At 39.1% G+C, this 23,185-nt stretch overlaps 1 protein-coding gene across 8 annotated transcripts in view; it reads left to right on the top strand.

Annotated features, from left to right (window-relative positions):
- The window catches only part of Pdlim5 (PDZ and LIM domain 5), a 158,466-nt gene extending 141,652 nt beyond the window's left edge, over window positions 1–16,814 (top strand). For all 8 annotated transcript variants that reach the window (XM_076933316.1, XM_076933315.1, XM_076933314.1 and 5 more), the window contains 4 exons: window positions 7,088–7,268; window positions 9,031–9,151; window positions 11,408–11,523; window positions 13,703–16,814. In XM_076933316.1, coding sequence (XP_076789431.1) covers window positions 7,088–7,268; window positions 9,031–9,151; window positions 11,408–11,523; window positions 13,703–13,792 — 508 coding nt within the window. In that variant the 3' untranslated portion in view covers window positions 13,793–16,814. The remainder of the gene's footprint in view (window positions 1–7,087; window positions 7,269–9,030; window positions 9,152–11,407; window positions 11,524–13,702) is intronic.
- The last annotated feature ends 6,371 nt before the right edge of the window (window positions 16,815–23,185 follow it).

Here is a 23,185-nt window from a genome sequence, read left to right as displayed (position 1 = left end):
TTTAATGTTTAAATTTTTCATGTTCATTTGAATCTTGAGAAGCTTATGGATATTATCACTAACTTATATTCAAAGGAATTACTTTGACTAGTTACAAATGCATTAAATGTTTCCTGAAGTTTTCAGTTTGTGATAAAATATTTTGAATCCAACTGAGGTGGACCTAACATTTTGCCATCTTTAATGTTTGTGAATACATTGACTGCTTGAATACATTGACTGCTTGAGTGTAATAGGAACACATATAGAAGGTAACTAATGTAATTCAGACCAGGCTCAGTTTCTTTGTGGAGAAACCGGCATATAAAGGACCCCACTTCTTGAGTGTAACATTTGTCTCATTAAAATCAATTGGTATTTGTATTGCACAAGGTTAACTGAACTGTCTATGTTTATCATCTTAACATCCTTTTGAAAGAGGGAAGAATTTGTGATGCTTGGATTTCTTCCTAAGTATAGAATGTCTGGGCTATAGTCATGTTTCTGTCATTCTATCTTTACACGCAACACACCAACGAATTCAGGCAATTCATTGTTTATTCCACTGAGAAAAGAAATTTTTGTATTACTGAGATGTGTTGCTCGGTAGTTTTCAAAATGAGGGCTGTCCTGGGTTAGCCCAAGGAGAAGCATGTAGAGTGCTTGCCTACTGCACTACCCTTGTCAGTCTCTGAACTCCTTTCAACTCCTTTATTTATAGGTCTTTTTTATTGTCCCTTCTGGTTCAGATTTTATTTGAAAATAAAAGGTTTCCTGGCTTAATGCATCAGCTGCTGAATGTAAGAAAACAACTAAAAACATTGGTCAAGATTTATAGGCAAGATATAAACCAAGATTTTCCTGTTTGTGATAGAGAAAAAAATGAGAACAGAAGAGACTAACATCTATATTTGCAATACAATGTCACCATTGAGATCCTGTTTTGATGACAGTGTTTAAATATTGATGACAGTGTTAAATATTCCAGATGTTGTACAAGGTATCTTACCCTGTGATTACATTTGCTATTGAAACTATGTATTGATATATAGATACATTGATACTATGTATCAGTACAGAGGTGAAGAAACTGAAGAACAGACAACTCACATTTGTCAGAATTGTGTAGATTGTAAATAATAGTATCAGAGTTTAGTCCAGATCTATCTAACTCCATTTGTTTCATATATCTGGAACAACCACTGTGTAGGAGAATTCATAGAATTATTAAAATGACAAAAAGAAACATAGAACTGTAAAATAAAAGCCAAAGGAAGCTAAGCAAGATAATAGAAAAGCCAGCTGTTTAATAAATATGATTGATATTGCCTGAGAGCATTATTGAGATTACTCTACAGTGTCTTCAGAGTAACTCCATGAAATGTATTTCTAGAAAGAATTTAGCTGAGGAAACTGCCACTTAGCTTCATCTGGACAAACTCACCAAGCTGGTGAAGTTGGAGTGTCAGGATTAGAATCCATATCTGTTTGGTTATGAACTACATCTATTAATTAACTCATTAAATGTTTACTTAACCACTGTTTTGTTTTCTTTTTCTGAAAACATAATAGTAAATTGCCTTTACCGATAGGTCTCTTTAAGAAAAGACCAAAAGGGAACATGGCCAATGTTAACAGTTAAGATTCCTGAATCAGTTGACTCAGCGGAATGCTCAATTCCTTTTGTACAGCATTCTGAACTTTCTAAGTTATTCCACATGTATGTTCTAAATAGATAAACATACAATTATTTATTTTTATTGAGTCAGTAGAAAAATAGCTTAAACAAATGTGGCTTACTGTAATAGGTATGGCAGTATGTTTTGTTCATACATTGAAACATACAGATGAATAAGACAGGAGTAGATAACATATAGGTTGAACAGTGGAACATTTTCAGCCACTCCTCTAAAATGACTTTGTGGAATCTACATGCATTTCTAAATTCTAAAGTAATAACCCTTTTCACAGTTGCTCAGACCTTGTATGATTGGTCGCAGATCTGCTTGGTACTCACTGTTAAATCTGTGCAGTCACCGTTCCTGCTGCAATCCTAACCCAGCCGTCATTCTCTCCTGGGTACAGAGTTAGTTTCTAAGTGATCTTTCAGTGTGCCCTTGTCCTGTAGCTGCCTTTCACCAACACTATAGCTCTGTGTTTCCCTTTCAGAGAACTATGTTACTCATTAAGTAAATGAAATCAGCAAAATCAATCTGCTTATTCAGTAATATGTGTAGTGATAATTGCTGTAGTTATTATAGGTAGTATTATGGGGAGCGTACAAGCTGATTCAAACAAACAGTACTCACTTGGTTCTACAGAACATATAAATAATCTGATTTCAGAACTACTGAGCTTTCCTGCACAGTGTCTGTACCTTCTTAGATTCCTATTACTGTGTGTCAGAATGTCTACACATTGACTGCAGCACGTGGTGGAACAGATTGTTTCTACTCTCCGGCTTTACATTGTGTAGAAGTGAGAATCTGTACGACACATTCTCTGAAGGTTCTGCTTAGCTGGCTCTGCTCCATCACACTTCAGTATCTCTCTGTGCTGTGAAAAATGGACACTAATGAACATTGTTACTGGAGATAAAGTACATTTTATAATTGTAAGATGTTTAATCCACCAAGATGGTATAACAGTTACATCAGGGCTTTGAAAGATTCTAGCATTGTAGTTTGTTATCTACATGATCTTGGCAAAGTTGGCAGATTCTAATATTTTCTTCATCTCTGTGATGGAGTTCATTTCTGTTCCTGAGGCTGCTCTGGGGATTAAGTAAGGGAAAAAAGCAGTAAGCACTTGTATTTAAACTACTACTTTCTGTTAGGTTGTGCCCTTTTGAAGGCAGAGGTTTCTTTCCCCTTTCTGTTTATAAGTTTTTCTTTTACTCTGAACTCAGCTGATTTCCTTCTTTCAGAGTTGGGGGTGGCGTGGGGGCAGAAACTAGGCAGAGTTAAAGGTTGTATGAAGTAGTCTTTCATCTCAGCCAGTCAGATGCCTTAACTCTTCCCTTCCTTTGCCAGTCAAAGGGCTGAGGGTGGGTACTGTAAGGGGAGATGAATATTTAATTCCACCGTGCAGTTATCCAAGCTTGTGTTTCCAGGTCACAGGTGGAAAACTCAGTGTCATGTGGAGCAAGACATCTTCAGTGTTAATCTGCTGTTTGTGAGTTTGTTAATAATTAACTTTACTGACACACAAAAGAAAGCTTGCTTCCTTCTACATAGGAGGCAGCTGTTTAATCTAGACATAACCTCAGGGCCACTGGGGGAAGAGTTCTTTCACTGCAGCAGGGAAGATCCAGTTAGGTGAGCATTTTCCCTCTCAGCTGGTTTAGAGCAGGGAGCTCTGACAAGAGCAAGACTCATTTTTTTTCTCATATTTTAAAGCTACAGAGTCATTTTCTTTACTGTCCAGAATTTCCTTTACTGTTCATCTTTGAAAAATAAGACAAACAATAAAACATTTTAAAGTTGTTCTCTTAATAGACTATATTTTTAACTACTAATGAAAATCTTTGTGTCAAAAGGGTTTTTTTTTTTTTTTTAATGGCAATGTAGTGCTGAAGAGATGGTTCAGTGGATAAAGCACGTGCCACAAAAGCATGAAGACCTGAGTTCAGATTCCCAGAACCAAGTAAAAGTTCAGGATGCCCAGGATAAGCTAGCTGGACCAGCTAGAAGTGGCATGCTGAGAACTCAGCGAGAGGTCCTACCTCAATAAATAAAGTGGACAGTGAGCAGAGAAGATACCTAATGTCAGCTTTGTGCTTCTGCACACATGTATCCATAAGTGTGCAATTACCACATATAGCTGCGTCAAAACACCTGAGAACGCACACACACACACGCACATGCACATACATACAAAGAAAACCTGCAATGCAAGCCTTTGGAGTTACAAAAAGGACTCAGCAGAAATCATGGGTAAGGCCATTCAGAGTAAAGCTAGTATTAAGGCGTGGCCCACAGCTGCCTGTAAGCAGGCTCCCCATTTGGATTTTGGGTTGTTTTGGTTGGTTGGTTTGGTTTGGTTTGGCAATCTACTGTTCATTGTGATAAAAATAAATGATTACTCAAGGGAGTCTAAACTGTACTTGCTGCAGAAAGCTGGTGGGGTTTGTATTTAAGAATCCCATGTGAACCTGACCCTGTGTGCTCTAAGAGGACCCTCGCCATCATGAACTTCCAGAAGGGTGCATGTCATGAGGCTGCTTCCTAGAGGAGCTGTTGAGCCTGGCTGATGTATCACACCAAACGTTACTCATACAAGGAATGACTCTGAGGGCTACGTCTGGTCCAGTGCTGTGATTCATAGACCCCAATTCTCTAGTGCTTTGATTTGACCCTAAGACATACTTAAGAAAATCTAGGAAACAGAGTGTTCCTTAGCCAGTCATTAGATGTCTATCACCCTCCCCTCCCAGAGGAACCTCAGCTATTTGGGATTAGAAGATAGGCTCCAGGGGCTTTCTGTTTTAGTCCAGGCCTGTACCAGCATTCACATTTCAGGAGCCTGCAGTCTGCAGCTGAAGTGACTTCTTTGGAAAACTGAATAACCAATAAGGATGCTGGCCTCAAGGCCATTCAGTTTGTAGTGATGTTTCCTAACAAAAAACAAAGCTGAGCATTGCAAAAATGCTTGAATGTGTTTTAATGGCCATACAGAATGTGATGTAAACCCCATACTGTATTCTACATTATAGTCACAGATAAGTATATTCTATAAGTTTTTTTTTTTTTTTGACATATACATTCAAATACCTAGCTCGTGGGAACGTTTAGAACACTTAGAATATTTTGTTCAGCTTCTTGATGTATCTTTGGTAAAGTACTTGCCAAATATATACTGAGAAAAAGTAATGAAATAACTTGTGAAATGAGACTGTTTATAAAGCAGTTATAAGTGGAGGGACAGCTGACTGGAGGTAATGGATTCATTTACAACGGGTGACACACCGCCACCATTTCTTTTTCTTTTAGAAAGAGTTAACCGATGCCTTCCTTGTTAGTCATTGTAAAATGAGTCATGAAGTCCTACCCTGCTTGCCTTTGAGCTTCAATCGGAATAATATATTTTATTACTAATTAGTATAGCAAAGTCACATGAACAAAACCACCACCAAATGCTTAATAAACAGGTTAAGAAAAAGTAAGCAAAAACATACTTTATATGTTTCACAGGAAAAAAGTTTCATTTACATGAAGTTTTTCTGCTGCCTGACTTTTGCAGAATTGAGAGCTGAATCTGAGACAATGCTAGTGTTTTTGTTAAGAAATGCTTAGTGTGTGGCTATTGTGGTACTACACTGTTAGTTGTGGGGAGTGATTACCAAAGGAAGCAAATGGGGAGAGTTTTTTCTTTATATGTGTGTATGTGTGTGCGCATGTGCCTGTATGTGTGTTCTATAGAGTGTACAGGAGAATGTGAGTACATGTACCCATGTGTGCGTATGTAGAGGCCAGAGAAATACATTACATGTTCTATACCAATCTGCCTTGTTGCCCTGAGACAAGATCTCTCACTGAAACAGAAGCTCACCTCTCTGATCTACCATGGTACTCTCAGGTTCCCTATTTTCAGTTCCAGATGTGGAGTCACGGGCGCATGCAGTCATGCCCTGTCAGGTAACTATTAAGTAACAGATTTGTGTTGTCACAGGTTAGAAGCTGCTCTGCATAATGCTGTGGTCGTTCTGTTGTGCTGGTATACAGTAGTAAAATTGAAAGCAGAGTCTCAGTTAACTATAACGCTGGGAAATAGATGCACCAGCCCCTAGCTTTGGCTCAGTCAGTAATTTTTTGATGTTTGCCATATCTTTTGAATACTCTCTGGCCTTGCCACTCCATCTGTTGAACTGAGTTATAGTAATTGCCCTGGTCTATCTCACAAGAATGTTGTATGAACAAATTAGATAACTGTAAAAGTGCCTTGGAGGTAAAGCCATTCGAGGAATAAAAATTAGTGTGATGTAGCTACCAAAAGTGTGTTACAGAGGCTAGTCTGCTTCATCTCCACAGGCTTCTGACTAGATAAGGCTTCATAATGGGTTCCTCTTAAGTAAACCAAACATGCCTTATCATTTCATGACTGTAGTATTTAGAGAAAAAGACCTTTGTACACACATTTTTTACCTTGTTAAAAACTGCACATTAAAATCAGTTATACCTGGGCATGGTGTTGTTCATATCTATAATCCCAAGCATTTGGTAGGCAGAGGCAAGAGGATTATGAATTTGAAGCTGCCTGGGGCTATAAATTAATTTTCAGGCCAGCTTAGGATACAAAATAAGTTCTTGTTGCCCACCCCCCAAAATCTGTCTTATTTAGAGAAGGAGAGGAGAGATTGGTAGGCATTAGGTATAAATTTTCAATTATGCAAGCTGAAAATGATTTCTGTAGAACACCATGCCTGTGTGTGGTAGCACTGCTGTGCATAGTTAAATACAGTTTGAGGGTGGATCTCATGTTTAATGTTCTTAATGCAATGAATTTTAAGTTAGTCATATTGGAATTAAATAAAACCCTTCCAACTAGCTTCAAATAACTGATAATGTTCAGCTCAGTCTCTGTAGTCAATTTAGAAGGTGAAATTGAAACATTTAATAAAGTTGTGAAAGTATATTACATCATACGTAGGGAAGAAAGACTGACTCTTCTCAAGAAATCATTGTTTTTAAGGATCTAACATTGCCAAATTGAGAATTTTTTCTTGTTTTCCTTTTTTCTTCTAACGTGTCGTTGTGATTGCCTCTTCTGTAACCTAGTCAGCACTCTCCTCTCAGTCATAGTGACAGACAGAATGACTCACTGCAACTCAATCCAAGAGGCCCTAGTCCCAGCAACAGGGAAAACCGCCAAGGTCTAGGACAACTCGTCCCCTTTCTCTTCACACAAATACAGTCTCTGCAGGTTAACAGTACCACCACGCTTAGTCCTGTCTAGTCAATGGTAACACCAGGCTCAGTACTACCATACTCAGTCCTAAGAAGGAAATGGAGCAGACTTCTAAGTAGACCTATGTGAAAAGGGGTTCCCTCCAGGACAACACCAGAAGCTTTCATCTTTGAGTCAAATTGGTCTCTTTCCTCTTTGGCAGGGGACCTTTTCTCGTGGCTCTGGGGAAGTCCTGGCATCCAGAAGAGTTTAACTGTGCTCACTGCAAAAACACGATGGCCTACATAGGCTTTGTAGAGGAGAAAGGAGCACTTTATTGTGAGCTATGTTATGAGAAGTTCTTTGCTCCTGAATGTGGCCGGTGCCAGAGGAAGATCCTTGGAGTGAGTATTAGAAACTACTTTTTTTTTTTTTTTTTTTAGTATATCTTAAAGCCAGGTAGATCTTGTAATAAAACCTTTTCATTATTTTTACTTTTTTTTTCTTCTTCCTTTATCGGCCCTCTCTGCTTTCATTGGTAGTGTTTATTATAAAACAAAACTAAACAGACCTCTAAAGAAATATATCAGACTCGTGGGGTTAGTTGTCTTTGGTTTTGTCTTACTGAGTGCTGGCTTGTCTGGTGAAAGTCTACCTCTATGGGAAAAATAATTGACTGTGGGTGTGCTACCTCGGCAGGAGCGTGTTTGCCCAGGAATGAAGAGGTCGTCCAGGACCACACACGAGCTCTCAGAACCGACACCTTTGCTGATTTAAATTAAATTCCATAGCTTTTATAAGAGTGGCTTTCCCTCCTTGTCAGAGTTCAAACACAGGCCACTTGATCTCATGAAATATACAAAACATATAAAATGTGAACCTTATAATATTTTTATTTGAGTGAATATAATGTTTAAACTGTGACTTTAGTTATAGAAGTGAACATGTGATAGGAAAAGCATTTCATGCCATACTTTCCTTGGCAAAAGAACTTAATAAATAATGATGAATAAGTATATCCTGTCATGTAACACCCAGTTATCAATGACATAAGAGTCAGGCGCCTATTGTCAGTGACCAGTATGGGAATTTGATTTTAGAAGAAACCAGTGTTCTTGGCTTTAACATATAAAAGTTAAAGTGGGTTTGCTGAATTCTACCTACTCCTCTTAATATGAAATAGAATAATGAAACTCTAGAAAAAATGTGATTTACTGTGGACGTGCTTAAGGTCTGAAACTTTAAAAATAGTTTCACTTGTGAGTATGCCCCCTGACCTATTTCTATGCTGTCATTTGCACACTGTTGGTAATAATGCTGACAGATAATCAGTAAACTATATATTAATATGCCTTGTTAGTGAATAAAAACATTCTATGTATCAGAGCACAATTAATAAAAGTCAATAACAGTTAAAAGCCTTAAGACTCTAGGAGGAGAAAGAAATAAATTCCCATGGTATTAAGTATTCTTTGGAAATTATTTTCTTTAATTGCTTTACATCTCAACTCAAAGGAACAATTTTTGGAAAACTAACATCCCCAAACCTTTTAATGATTCAAATGCCTTCCAAATCTTGCATCTTGGAGTATTTAACCAGGAGGCCATTATGGACTAGTACCCTTGCTTTTGTGGTGCACACGTTACTCAGGGCAGTAAGTGAATGGCTTAGTCATGGCAGATTCCCAAAGCTAAACACTCAATGAGCTGGTTGGATCATACTGATTACATTATTGCTTCCATAACGCATTGGAGTTGAGGTTTGTTTTAGATTTTTAAATACGTCCCCCTCCTCCATGACATTTTCAAGATAATGCCATGCACGTTTTTTGAGTTAACGTATCCTGACACCCTTTGAAAGAAAGCAGAATGTGTTATAGCAAGCACTTTTGGGATACTTCCCTATTCACAGTGTGTGCGAAGATTAGTAATAGTGATTATTCTTTCAGTTTATGGGTTTGTATTTATGAAAAACACACATATTATAATAGCTTCTAGTGACATCTGAATCTGCCACTGGGTATCTCTTCTTTCTTTGATGAAAAGTTCAAGACAACTATGAAATCCGTATGTCTACTTTGAGTTAGCAAGTTACAACAATTAGAGTGGTATGTGTATTGTGCTCTTTCTTTAAAGCCATCCACCTTTTTTTTTTTTTTTTAACAGGAAGTCATTAATGCTTTGAAGCAGACCTGGCATGTGTCCTGCTTTGTGTGTGTGGCCTGTGGAAATCCCATTCGTAATAATGTTTTCCACTTGGAAGATGGCGAGCCCTACTGTGAGACAGGTGAGACTATAAGCTCTAAGTGCCTTGGTTAAGAAAGAGGCTGAGACACTTACGCTGCTATAAAATTGAAGGAAAAGTTGGGACCAACGGGCTTTCATAATTGTTTTAGAGGTATTTCATATTACTCTAAATATATAGCAAAACAATAAGTAATAACTGTTTATGACTTTGTCAAGACAAACATTTTCAACTTCATTATAAACATTAAGAAGATGATCATTTCTTAGTAGGAAAAATATGCTTGACTCTCCCTCCAATCTTTTATAGATATAAGTTCTACTCAGAATGTAGCTTGAAGCCACTAATTGTGGTAATAAATACCAAGTGCTCATAAACACAAGAAACGCTCAGCGTGTGGATGTTCCTGCTTTGCTCTCTAAAGCCACAGCCTTAAAAAATCAGTATGAAGCCCTTTGCTACCTTTACTGAGTAGAAGAGTGATCCTGGCTTAGATTGCTCTTTGGTAAAGTTGTTCTTGGTCATTTTGGTTCTAAGCACTGTTTGTTTTCTCACCGCATCACCCAACACTCCCTTTTCCTCTGCACATCTGCAGTGAGCTTTCCTACCTTTTACTCTTTATTCAGATATTGCTTCTACGGTGCGTATTTCAAAACATGAAGTGTGCGTTCCTTTATTCTGCCTCTATTAACTACCGTTAACTGCATTCCCACTGTTGAGTTTTTATCTTACTCCAGATTGAAATTACGAATGTGGTCCTAGAAGAAGGGTCTTTAGCACGTTGGTGAGGCCCAGGAAGCCATCAGCTTCTGTCTGCAGCTGGTTCAGCATCACTTGCCTGATTGCTCACCTTCCCCTCAACCCTGGAGCTAGGGAGGGTTTGGCTGTATTCCAGGCTGTCCACCAGGAAGCCCAGAACCTCCAATAAATTTCCCCATGGGTTGTTAGCAGTAAAGTTGCCTGTAAACTGCTTACCCTTCTCAGAATATCCTATGTTTTGTAGCTACTTAGTTTTTCTGAAGAGAGACTTGGTTCTTGTTTAGTTGATTGGCTAGATCGTGAGTTTTAGCAGCTTTGTAAGACAGTCTAAGTGTACCAAAACAAACATCCACCTAGCCTGTGGTGTTTAATATACTTTAAAAGAAATCATGACATAAAACTAATGCATTACCTGCAGAGGGGGAAGTTTTATTCTTTTTCCTTAACCATCAACTAGTCTTAGCTGTGTTCCCATCTCAGTAGATGTCCACTGTCGAAAGGCCATGGATTTCTCCTTCTCTGTTTTTCCAAAACCCAATGTAACAAGTAATCTCTGGCATCCCACCTCCAGAGAGTATGGGACACTCATTCATCTCCATCCATCTCTAGTGTCACCATGTCCAGCTTGCTCTTGCTCTGTGCCTGGACTTCTCATAGCAGCTGTGGAGAAATCAGGGCACTGTCAACAATACCAGTCAGACTGTGCTTGTCTCCAGTAAACAACACCATCCTCCTTGCTAGAACCTGCTTTATGGGCTTTTATCTCCTTACATCTTGACCTGAGATTTAACCCACACTTTATCCCTTTGTTATTTCTGAACATGGCTAAGATTTTCTGACTCCAGTGCCTTCATACTTAGAGTTTCTTCTAACTAATCCCAGTGTGATTCCTCCTTATTCCTCAGGTTTCATCGTGACTGTCCTTCCTATATAATGTAGTGTATACTCAGTCTAACCAGTCTCTGTCACAGCGCGTCTTTGTTTTTGCCTAGTCATACTTATCACCATCTTAATGGAAGTCCCATGAGATGAGCATCCACACCTGTCCGTTCTGCCGCTGTACCTCTGAGGGGCCTGGAGCACTGCCCAGTACAGTCTGGATGTGAATTCAACACTTGGTGCTAAAGCATGTTAGCACAACACCTCACTTTATAGAATTCCTCCCTTCCAACTTCAGCTATATTGACAGTACTAAAGGCCAAAGCTGGGATCATAGGTCAGCACCACAGTGATGGAATTTCATAAAAGAGAATAAAAATGTGAAAAAGTGTGGGAAAGAAAAACATACATCTCAAGCATTCTTATTTAGTAATAAAGAAAGGACAAAGACCCTCTGCAGAGATTGACCTGTCTCTCACCCAACCCAGTGAGGAAATCCTGACTAAGCTGCTCCACCCCAGGGGATAATGCATCCCTCACATCCACCTCAGTCTTAACCTTTATAGCTCATTTAACTTTCATCTTACCGCTGTTTCCCGTGACCTGCAATTCCGAAGCCTCACCATGTTTAAGTTTCATCTCTCTCCTTACTTGCTGCAGACTACTATGCCCTTTTTGGAACCATATGTCGAGGATGTGAATTCCCCATAGAGGCCGGGGACATGTTCCTGGAAGCCCTGGGCTACACCTGGCATGATACTTGCTTTGTGTGCTCCGTAAGTAAACTATACTGTCTTGGTCAAAGCTTAGTGCTTGATGCACCAGGGTGGGGGGATACTGGGGTCAGTTCTCAGAGGTGAAGGGGAGGGAAGAACTCTGTTAAGGGGCACCTGGAGGGGGGGCAACATTTGAGATGTAAATAAATAAAATAATTTTTAAAAACAGCTCAGTGATTAATGGGAATATCAGCAAGTTGGTTTTTCCATTCCTTAAAGCTAAGGAACAGTGGTGTTTTTGATGTTCTTAATAGTTGGGTTTGAAATTATTTGGCATATAATAGGATTTTTTACCCTTTAATTCATTTTTGTCTCTAAGGAGAAGATATTTTGTTTAATATGAGTTAATTTCTTAAATTCTTTTATTAAATAGTTTAAGGGTTTTTTGTTTTGACATATTAGATATTCCTTAAATAGAAAAGAAATTATAAAAAACTAGAGAGCCAGCAAGATGGCTAAACTTTCTTCCTGACTGAGAGATAGCTCCTGGATTTTCTTTTCTTCTTGAAACTATGAACATGGAAACTTTTTTGCTTGCTTTCTTTGTTTTAGTGCTTTGGGGCTTGATGTTATTTATTTTTATGTGTATGTATGTATGTTTGTATGCATGTGTGTGTTCATATGTTTACATGTTTATGGAGATTGAAGGACAATCTCAAAGTGTCACTCTGACAACACTGGCCACCATCTTTGAGACAGAGTTTCCCATGGGTCTGGAACCCATGAGAAACTAGGGCTGGAGCTTCTGGCGAGAGATCCCTAGGACCCTTCTTTCCTCCCCTTCTCAATCTTGGGATTACAAGCATGCATGTACCACCAAGCCCAGCATTTGTACATGGTTTCTAGGGAATCAAACTCAAGTGTTTTGTTGATTGAGCGATCCCCAACAGCTTTTTGTAGAGACATGGTCTCACGTTGTACCCTGGCTGACATAGAACTTGCTATATACTTGAGGTTGATCTTGAACTCATAGAAATCCACTTGCCTCTGCCTCCAGAGATCTGGAATGGAAGACGTGCATCACTGGACCTACTGTTCTGGGGTTTTTATAGTGATTAAGATAGATCAAAATATTAACATTAGCATAAGATAACTTTTATGATGATTTAGAAAGCAAATATGCAGTAAAAGTGTTCCTTGCTGGTATTTGATTTCTGTTACTGCTGTTAGATTTAATCATATCTAACAATGTGTGATACCCACCATACAAAAGAGTTAGGTAAAGGTGAAATCAAATGATTTCTCCAACCATTACCTTTGAGGTCATTCATATTTTTATTTCATTCAGCTTTTGGACTTCATAAAGTTTACAAAAAGCAGCTTTTACATATATTTTTTCTTAGGGAGATCTTCTCATGAGCATTGTCACTTGCAAGACAGCAGAAAGAACATGAAGGCAAGAGTGTGGGTAGCCTGACCACAGAACCACTCACCAGGCAGATGCTACCCAAGACATTTGCTGTAGAATCAAGTTAAATCAGTGTTTTCATGAATGGATAGTTTGTTCAGGAAGTAAATTAAAAACCACCTTACTGGGGCTGGAAAGATGACTCAAGTGATTTAGAACACTTACTGCTCTTGCAAAGAACCTAGGATAGGCTTCCAGTATCCATGTCAGGCAGCTGACAATCAGGGCTCTCTGGGTACCCAAGACACCTGACTCATGTATATACCATAGTCAGACACATACACATAATAAAAGATAAAACAAATAATAATAACAAGTATCTGTGGCCAGTGTGTTGTAGGAGAGACTGACATTGGGTTTGGTCATGCTTGGCAAAGGAATTAAGCTGTGTTTCCTTTTGAATGCTTTAATTCTCTTTAAGAGGAAACAGATTTTTAAAAAAATTGATTAGAATTTGTATACTTAATGTGACTTTTGGTGTATTAAAATTTTCATTGGGACTAAGTGTTTTCCTCTTAGTAAAGAAAAGCAATCATCAGTTATTTAAATAAATCAGACTATGTTTTAGAAAAAAATCACTCTTCGTTTTTTTTGTTTTTTTGTTTTTTTAAAGTACCCTAAAATGTCATTGTAATCATGAAGTGTCAGCGTGTCTCACACAACCGTCTAAAGAACCTGTAATGTTGCTCATTTGGGGCCAGTCACTTTCCATTGGGAGATCTGATTGAAATAATGCTGTTCTTTTAAATAATGCTTCTTTTCTTTTTTCAGGTGTGTTGTGAAAGTTTGGAAGGGCAGACATTTTTCTCCAAGAAGGACAAGCCACTTTGCAAAAAACATGCTCATTCTGTGAATTTTTGAAAATCAGCAGATCCAGGAAAAAGAAGAAATTTGAAAAAAAAAAAAAAAGAAAATTAAAATTTACCATTTAATCGTTAGTTTTAATATTTATATGGAGTTCTAAAATAGTAATAGCCCTGAAGGGATATGCTCCAACATTAAAAATCAAATCTGAAAAAAAACACTTGGCCTCAGAAAGTCACAGGCAGTTTGACATTTATTATGTCTTGCCAGTATTTTCTGCCCATGAAGTAGCCTTTATAAAAATCAATTTCCTGGCTGTTAAGTTCATCTTAGACTAAATTAGCAAAGGATTACATTTTAGAATTAAAATCTCTAGTCTCTATGCTGAAATGATACTGGGGGTGGGTAGTAGCTATAAGAATCCACAGAAGGCAATAAAAGTGACTTAAACCTTATTAATAAGAATAATCGTTTAATAAACCCATTTTATCTTTAAAATAGTAAGTAGAAGTTTAAATAAGTTTTGCGAGTAGGTGGTATCTTTTTCTGTTTAGTGAGTGAGTGTACTTGCTTTGGCCCTATCATTGGTCTTACCTTTCTGTAAGATGGAAATTCTTGATCAAAGTGTGTGATGCCAGTAGGAGATTTTGTGATCTCTTATGTTCTCCCAGAGGCTGCCATGTTGCTTAAAGGTCTTCAGATGAAACAGTTTGTTTGCATTGTGTATGGTAGCCTGGTCTAGACTGCCTTGCTTTTCTTCTCTTATGCTGAGAGGAAGATATACCAGTAGCGTTAGATTCCTTTAGTTTTGTCTCCTTTTTAGAAAAGAGTAGGTAGAATATAAAGGAATTAGGGAAATGAAGCAATTGTAAGTAAAAAGTTAAAAGAACTACTTCCCACTTTCAGATAATGAACTGAGTGATTTTTACAACTATGCCTCTGACTGAAGATTCGAAAACTCCTTGCCCAGTAATTTGTTTTGGATTCAGGATTATGATAAGATCCAACTGTATATTGTTACTATGGTTTTTTTTGCATATTTGGAGTTGTTCTGGGATTTTGTTTCTTGGGGTTTTTTTGTTTGTTTGTTTGTTTGTTTGGGATTCTTTTCTGTCAGTAAGTAAATCCCCTCCAGCTGTGTGATCGCTGAGATAGACAACTTTTGTTCTCTGGCGTTTGGTGAACCATGATGTAGTTCTCACATGGTCCTGTCATCTGTTCTTCATGAGTGGGCAAAGCGTCGTCAGACACCATTTGTAGTCAGGAAAGTGGCTGGGAGACAGCCGTGCAGTGTAGCTCACTACCCAGGGAGAAAACAAATGATAGCATTTTATATTTTGTTTTTACAATGAGTAAAAGCCCATGATCCTGCTGACTTATAGTTTAAATCTGTGGGGACAAGGTGCTTTCCAAATCCAGATGGAGTTCCCAGGTTCCTCCTGCCGTGTGTGTGTGTGTGTGTGTGTGTGTGTGTGTGTGTGTGTGTGTGTGTGTCTGTGTGTGTGTTAGAGAGGACATCTCTTAGACTACAGTATTTGTTTAACTTTCGTAAAAACTTTCAAGGCATCTGTCCTGAAAGCTGCTAATCTATGGTCTAGTGAATTTATATTATATGCAGATAGTGATGAACTGGGGGATAGATGAACAGCAAGGGTGATACCACATTACAAACCGGAAGCTTCTTCAGTAGCAGCCCTGATTACCTCCTCACCTGTGCTTGTAGGGAGGCAGAAAATGTCTTCAGAAGTCAGTGCTGGAACTCTGCACGTTAGGTCCTTTGCTGCTGCAAACATCAGACTGATGACTCCTGCGCGTTAGTTCAGATCTGAATGTCGGCCTCTGGCTTTATACGTCAGAATACGTTGATGATTCTTGATGTGATAGTTTTGACTTTTAGATGATATTTGAAAACTCATTGGTATTTGCATATTCAAAGACTTTTTCTTCGACTTGGATTTCTTATAAAATTATCTTTCTCTAAGGATATCATTTTTGTTAAGCCTTTACTGTTATGTGTTATTTGTAGAGGATAATGCTGCATTTGTAATGCTGTGTTTCTCTGTATTTAATCTGTCAAAGGCTAGTGTGGCTAGGGAATTTGGCATTGTGTCTTTCTTCTTTGCCTGTTTTATGGCAAGTTTTATATCCATTCCTAAAACAGTGACCTCTGGGAGATGAGTTCTAACCGTAGCCAGAAGATCCGTGTGAGGTGGGGATTGATATGTTTCGTCTACCAGCATGGATGTCCAGATCCCTGGCACAGCACTTTACCCTTCTGGTGAGCTCCCTGGGTATTTAGTATAAGTCTTCTGTGTCAGGAGCAGTCTTTTCACTACTAAGTTTTCACCATCGAACACTGAGCTTTCCTCTGGCTAGATGTATATTTTGAAGGCTGTACTGGATAAACCCCAGATGGATATGTTTCTCATTTGACTTCTCATTGTTCAGACTTTGATGTGCCGAGATTGATACTGTCTCTAATTGTTGGGTCTCACTGCTGCCTGTTGTGATTCCATGTTCCTTGTGATTCCATGTTTTCCATGGGGAAGGTACCTTCCCCATGGAAAACTGGAGCCTAATTATTTGGCCATGGTATTTAAACAAAAGTAACCATTTGTTTACAAAGCATTTGTTAGCAAAATCCTTTGAATATTGATATAGACCTGTTTAAAATTATCTACAGCAGAGTGTACTTTCCAAGGAACTCTAGATTAGAAGCACTTTCATAGAAAAGTAATTACTGCAGTATGAATTCAGTGTAACATTAAAGTTTTTTGGCATTTGCAGTTCAGTCATCTCCATTGGAGCAGAGGAAAACACACGAGATAGCCTTACACAAATGTACCCTTATTTCAGTCTGTCCCTCGCCTCCAAATGGCTAAGGTGTTGGACTTAGCTACTAATGTATAATATGCTGAACCTGTCCATGGCTGTCTTTCTTCACATTTTAAAATTTGTGTATAACTGCTCTTTTGCTTTTGGATATATTTTTAATTAAAAAAATCACATGAGAAATGTAATCTGTATAGTGATACTTTAATGAGCACATACTCAATAAACAACTGCAGTGATGTCGACAGCATGCCTGGCTTTTTTTCTCTCTCTTTCTGGGTGCTCTGTGCTTTAAGTGAGCGTGGGGAAAAGTCACAATTCATCATTACAGGGCTGGAGATGGTTTAACAGCCCTGACAGGTCTCACCGTGGTATTAGCCAATCCCAGTGCCCTAAACATTTGAAAATACTGCTTTTATCTACCTTCTATATTTGCATGCACAGTGTATACAAGACATGTTTGCAAGTTAGTAGATAAGCTGTCTTTAAATATGTTTATTGTTAAAATTATTTATTGGAATGACATACTATCATGCCTTTTTGTGTTATGGATCATAATCAAAGGACAGATTTCCTGATCTTCACATTTGGCCTTAGCCAGGCTTTCTTGTGTCCTCAGTGGGTCTCGTGAGCTGACTGGGCATTACCTGGCAGACTCACTCATCTCTTACACTTTTGTTTGTCGACTTGAGGGAACTTTATTTTTTTTTCCTAACTGTGTAAATTTAGAGGGATGTCTCTGTTTCAGGCTGCACATTGGGAATGAGAAAGAACCCAAGTCTATTTTGCTCACAGTATATTAAACTCCAGAAGCCAAACTTTTAAGGGCATCGAGTCTGCATCTGACATTTTAATAGCTGCTGTTTGGTTTCTGTCAATCACGTCATTGCACATTAAAATGCACCGACAGAATAAGAGATCTGTCATTCCTTCGTTAAGAAACAGTAATCCAGTCCGAGATTTATAGGCTTACGTCTCAACTGTGTGTTCACAATAAACCCCCCTTCTGTGCAGAAACCAGAGCAAAGCCTCCCCGCCAGTCAGTGTTTTCAACTTGCATGTCCCCAATATAAGATTATCAAAGGTTTTCTAACCGAACCACATATAAAAATCCTTTTGCCAGCAAAAGCTTAATTTGGGTTGGCAGTTTCCCTTTTTGAGTACTCTCAGACAAGATCTTGGTTATATCAGAAACACATAGGCGCTGATGTATTATTAGCGGGCCTGGTGTTAATTAGGGAGAATTACCAGAAATAGTTTGCCTTGTGGAAATTTATTACAGAATCACACTTGACTGATGGCAGAATAGGAGCTGCTGAGAGAGAGCAGCTCCCACTCATAACCACTAATTAATAGGGTGCCAAAATTCCGCAGAGAAGGTTTCATCCCAAGTGTCGGAGCCTCCCAGGGAAAATGGTTCCCTTGCAGTACTTAAAATTTAACAGAGGAAAGGAACCGGACACATGGCTACCTAACAGAATAGCAGACTGCGGGGCCTTGGGCTCTATGAATGGGAGAGAGCTTAACTCAGTAAGTGCCGAGTTTCGGAGTGGCCTGTGAGTATGACAAGCTTATACACTTTTGTTTTGTTTCATGGTCGGATCTCACTATGTAGCCCAAACTGGCCTGAAACTTAAAGTCCCTTCTCAGTCTCCTGAGTCCTGTGATTCCTTGCTTGTACCATAACGGCAAACTCGTGCATATTATTATTTTTAATGTGGTGAGTATCTGCTTCCCAAGCTTCATTTTATAAAGAGAATTTGGTGCTCACCATGTTGTATGGTATTGTATTGTATTCTATCGAATTCTTATTATTAGCTCCATGATTTAGAAGCTGTCTGTACAGGTAGCAGGATCACACAGTGCTTAATAGGAAAGAGGTAGCTTCTGCCCTTTAACTTGGATGAGGAGGAAGAAAAGAAGGAGGAGGAGGAGAAGGAGGAGGATCTAATTATGATTGGCACTAGTATCAGAGCACTGGGGGAGCCCTCCTAAATTACAGCTTGCCAAGAAAGCAATTTTTTCCCCCTGTCTATAACTACATGTAATTACTCACAATAAAGCTTGGAGCTGTTGTTTAGTATAGAAGAATAAAACATTTCCATGTCAGAAAACCGCTGATTACTGACCTCAGGGAGAAAAATAAAACAATTTAGAATTCACAGAGGGTCTAATTTTTCAATTTCGCAGTTATGGTAAATGCAGTTCCCAAGGAAAACAACTTCTGTGCCAGGCCCAGGGATTGACTGACACCGTCTTTTAGGGATCCCTGTTTTTAAAGACAGTTTCTGTCTCTGTGTCCAAAGTATTCTAGTTGGTTTCCAAGTTAGTTTTTCATTTCATATTCTATTTGTTCCCTAATTCAAATATAATTTAGATTTTTTCCTCTCACCCTTTCCTCTGCCTTTGTCTTTGCTCATCTCTACATAGCCAGTGTCCTTATAATTTACCCCAAAGTCATTTTGTTTCAGGGATTTAGCTCTACTACCTTCCAGTGAGCCTTTTGCTCCTGACGAGTGTATCAGTAATAACCTAACTTCTCTCTAGGTCAATGAGAAAAGTGGGCAGCTCTTCAGTGGCATCATAGCCCTTTAGTTTTGTGTAAATAAATGTTTCTTTTTGTGAGACTCTGTGCAGATGCCATCTTGACTCCAGAAGCATTGTCCCTGTTTGCTTGAGAGTTCTTAGTGCCTGACCTGAATGGAGTAGAGAGAAGAGACCAAGTATGAACTTCACTGTGTTAAACTGACTCATCACTGGACCCTTGGGATTCATTCTTCTCTGTTAAAGTATTATGCTATTGTGTAAAACTTTCTCCTACCATTTGAAAAGTGTTTTGAATTTTTTTTTAAATGAATTTAGCAAATTGGAAGGCAGTTTGTTCTTGAGAAAGGATTCTATCTCGTGCACACTTACTATAGCCTGCTTGGTCCTGATCTTGCAAACACTGATGCGTTTTAACAAAGGCAACATAGATTATAATAGTATAAATTTAAGTTAAAAGCAAAGTGTTTGCTTGTTTGTTTTACATTAGTCTGGGTCCAATCAGAACAGAAATCACATAGTAATTTAATAGAATCTAAGGAATTTGGCTTAAGGAATTATTATTTGCAGAAAGATAACAAAATATGGTAGAGATCCACAGACAAGTCTAAGGAATAACATAAAGACCTGGAGAGTTCAGTGAGTACTTGGCGCAAAGACCAGAGTTGAGTCCCCTGCATCCATGTAAAAAAGCCCAGTGTAGGGACAGTAACTCTTAACGCCAAGAAGAAAGACCAGTTTCTGGGGCTTCCTGGCCAGACAGCATGGCCTAATCTATGAGTTCCAGGCCAGTATGAGACCCTGTCTCAAATCATGCATCCAGAAATACAGCAGACACATACAACAAACAAACAAATAGTATGTAGCTTGAGACTTCTCAGGGCAGCCGAGAAGGAGGTCCTGTCCCTATGGTGTGTTGTCACACCTTGTTGGGGACAGTGGTTTCAGCCCACCAAATGACAGACATTCTCTGAGTGGCGGGAGCCAGATTCCAAGCACAAAGTTGTTAGGTGGCCACATAAGGAGTTGGGTGGTACTTTATGCACAGGCTTGGCATGGAGAGCAGTTTGACAACAGACCATGGCAAGCTGGGGTGGAACCCAAGCCAGGGATCCGGCATCTTGAAAGGCCTATACTCTGGACTCAAGGCTGAGCAGTGTACCATCAGATATCCCCACACACAGCACCCCAACCAAAAATGAGCTGCCCCTTGCTGCTGCAGCATGCTTCTTTGCATGACAGAGCTTAACACTTACCCAGAGTGACAGAGAACTGCTTGAGTCCAGGCCAGTATCCCTTCAGAGCAAGCACTGAAGGGGAAATTTGGAAGTGGAAGTCAATAAAGTTAGTAGCGGAAACTGGATTCAAAGGAAAACCAAATTCTTTACTAAACTCTACTATACTGACTTCCATAATACAGAACTTCATGCATACTGTTGAGTTGCAAAGCTGCAAACTGAGGCTGGAATGCAGTCAGTCTCTTACCTTGCATATTGAAGGCCTGGGCTTTACCATCACAGAAACAATCAGGGTTGAACGACAAAGTTCAGCGTGGTGTGGAGCTCACACCTGTAATCCTCACACTCAGGAGACAGACAGAAGAGACAGCCTTGAAATAATAGTGTGTCCTTATTCTAGGCCAATCAGAGATAGGGAATAAGACCTTATTTAAGAAAAAATAAGCGGGAGGGGGCAGTTGGCGATATGGCTTGTAGAATACTTGCTTAGAATTTCCTGAAGCCCTAGGTTCAAGCCCCAGCATAGTAGTATGTACCTATAATCTCAGCATTGGGGAAGTAGAATCTGGGGCTCAAGGTCATCTTTTGTCTTACATAGTGAACGGAGACCAGCCTAGGTTTCATGAGGAAAAATGAAGGGAAGGAAAGGAGAAAGGAGGGGAAAAGGAAAGGGAAGGGGAAAATACCTTGTTCTTAATTGCCAAAGTCTTTGGAAAGTATACTTTCAATATAAGAGTCATTGCCAAATGTCTAGTACAGCTGAATGATCCCAAATATTAAGAAGAGAGCTAGCTGTCTACTAGGTCATGACCAAAGGTTTTCGAACACATTCATATTTTACCACGATGCTTTTTATGTATGGGAAGGGGTGAAACATTTGTTACTTAACTGGGACTTGAGTGTACTGAAATTCTGTGTGAACCTCAGTTCATATTCATATATGTGAACACTAATCCCTTACATAGTCCTGTCTCAGAAGGAAGGTTAACAGTCTCCCCTTTGCAATAGCCTTGTCTAGGCAGGACTTGGATTTGTTGTAGAGACACTGTAGTTTGTGAAATGTCTTATCTGTTACCTGAGGGAACACCAGTGGTTGAAAGCACTCACTATCTTTAATAAAGTTCCATCTTTTCACCAATGAATTTTATCACCATACCATCATATGATAGCAAGCTAAATATGATTGAGATGCAGTTTCTCTGAGGGCCAGTTTAAGTTATTGTCCAAAACACGGATGGTTATGTGTTTTTAATCCATTTTTGGAAATGAGGAAATGAAATAACCCTGAGAAGTTATTTTCTAAAAATACACACCTATTACCTGGAAAATCTGAGAGAGAGTCAAACTTTTTACTAGAATGGGGAGGAAAATATATTTACTTTGGGTTCCTCTTGCCAATAAGAAGAGCTATTTCTATGTTAATAGTAATACTGGTGTCAAGAAAGCCACGGCTTTGATGGAAGACACAGCAATGAATGCTGTATCCACCCAACGTGCAGTTGCCTGCTACGCAGATGTCAATATTTGGGAGTCTTGCACTGGGACCATCTGTTTTTCAAGGGTATTTGTGATGCGATAGTCCTCTCTGCAATGTGCCAGTTGCTGTCCTTTGTGTTGTCACGGCATTTCACAGTCCACACACTGTGGTGCTAAAAATTCACAGGACTCATGAGAGAGGCTTGGTTTGAAGTTTTTTAATAATCACATTTGAAGCACCAAATGTGATTATTAACTAATTAGAAAACCGCAGGAAATGCAGTTAGTGTTGCTTCCCTACACTGAAGTCCGTAATTTTATATGTAAGATGGTTAGGAAACAAGTCAGCTGGGCTGACACCCACTAACATTACCTTCTGTATGTGATGAATTTAGATCCCAGTGTGAGACTGAAGAATGAAAGCTGGAGGTGGGAGGGGAGTATCGGGAGGGAAGCCACATGTATGTGCAGTTACACTGACAAGGTTGCACAGATCCTGATTTTATTCAACTGAAATGGAATCTCTGCTGTGTAGTAATGGCTTACACTCGTGCTAAGTCCACCAAGGCATAGCTGGAAAATCCAGCTGCCCACACATCTGTTTTGCATGAGCCCTCAATCATCAGTAGACACTTCTGCCATCCAAGTAGATGTCTGGGTAGGATATGGCTATGTGACTTTCTAAGCAATCACCCCGGAAGACATTGCAACGAAATTCACGCATGCTGTGTCCCGTGCCCAGAAATTATAGACTTGTCCGGGTGGTGTTAAGGATTTGACCTATTGAGTGTGCTCACACCTGCTTCTTACATTCAACTTGTTAATCAGAAAGTGAGACATTGTGAAATATGTGGACGGGCTGCTATGACTTAAATCTTAAGTGTTTAGGCTCTTAATCTGACTGGGGCTAAAATAACACTGATGGAATCGAGTGCAGTTGGGACTTCTGTTGCGTCCATTGTGCTTTAGAGATACTAACTGTTCAGGCTGAGATCTACAACTTGGTGAGCTTGCCTGCTTGACCTCCAAGTGGTGATGAAGCATTCTGTTTAGCTACTTACTCCAAAGTAATATTTTCAGTTTGGTTTTTGAGGCAGGAACTTGTGTACCTCCACTTGGCCTCAGACTTGCTATATAGCTTTGAATATCTGATCTCTAATCTCCACCTCCTGGGTTCTGGGATTATAGGTGTACACAACCCATAATCAATTGTTTCGTAAGTGATTTTTCATAATTTCACCCATGTGCATGCATGCAGTACATGTGTACACACACACATACACATACACACACTGTACTTTGATAATATTCCGTTGTCTTTTTATTTTTTTCCTACCATGCCCACTATAACCACCTCCTT

This window comes from Arvicanthis niloticus, chromosome 4, assembly GCF_011762505.2.
Source record: "Arvicanthis niloticus isolate mArvNil1 chromosome 4, mArvNil1.pat.X, whole genome shotgun sequence".
NCBI classification, from domain to species: Eukaryota; Metazoa; Chordata; class Mammalia; order Rodentia; family Muridae; genus Arvicanthis; species Arvicanthis niloticus.
The sequence above is the reverse complement of the archived record's forward strand: the minus strand, read 5'-3'. Positions and strand labels throughout refer to the sequence as shown.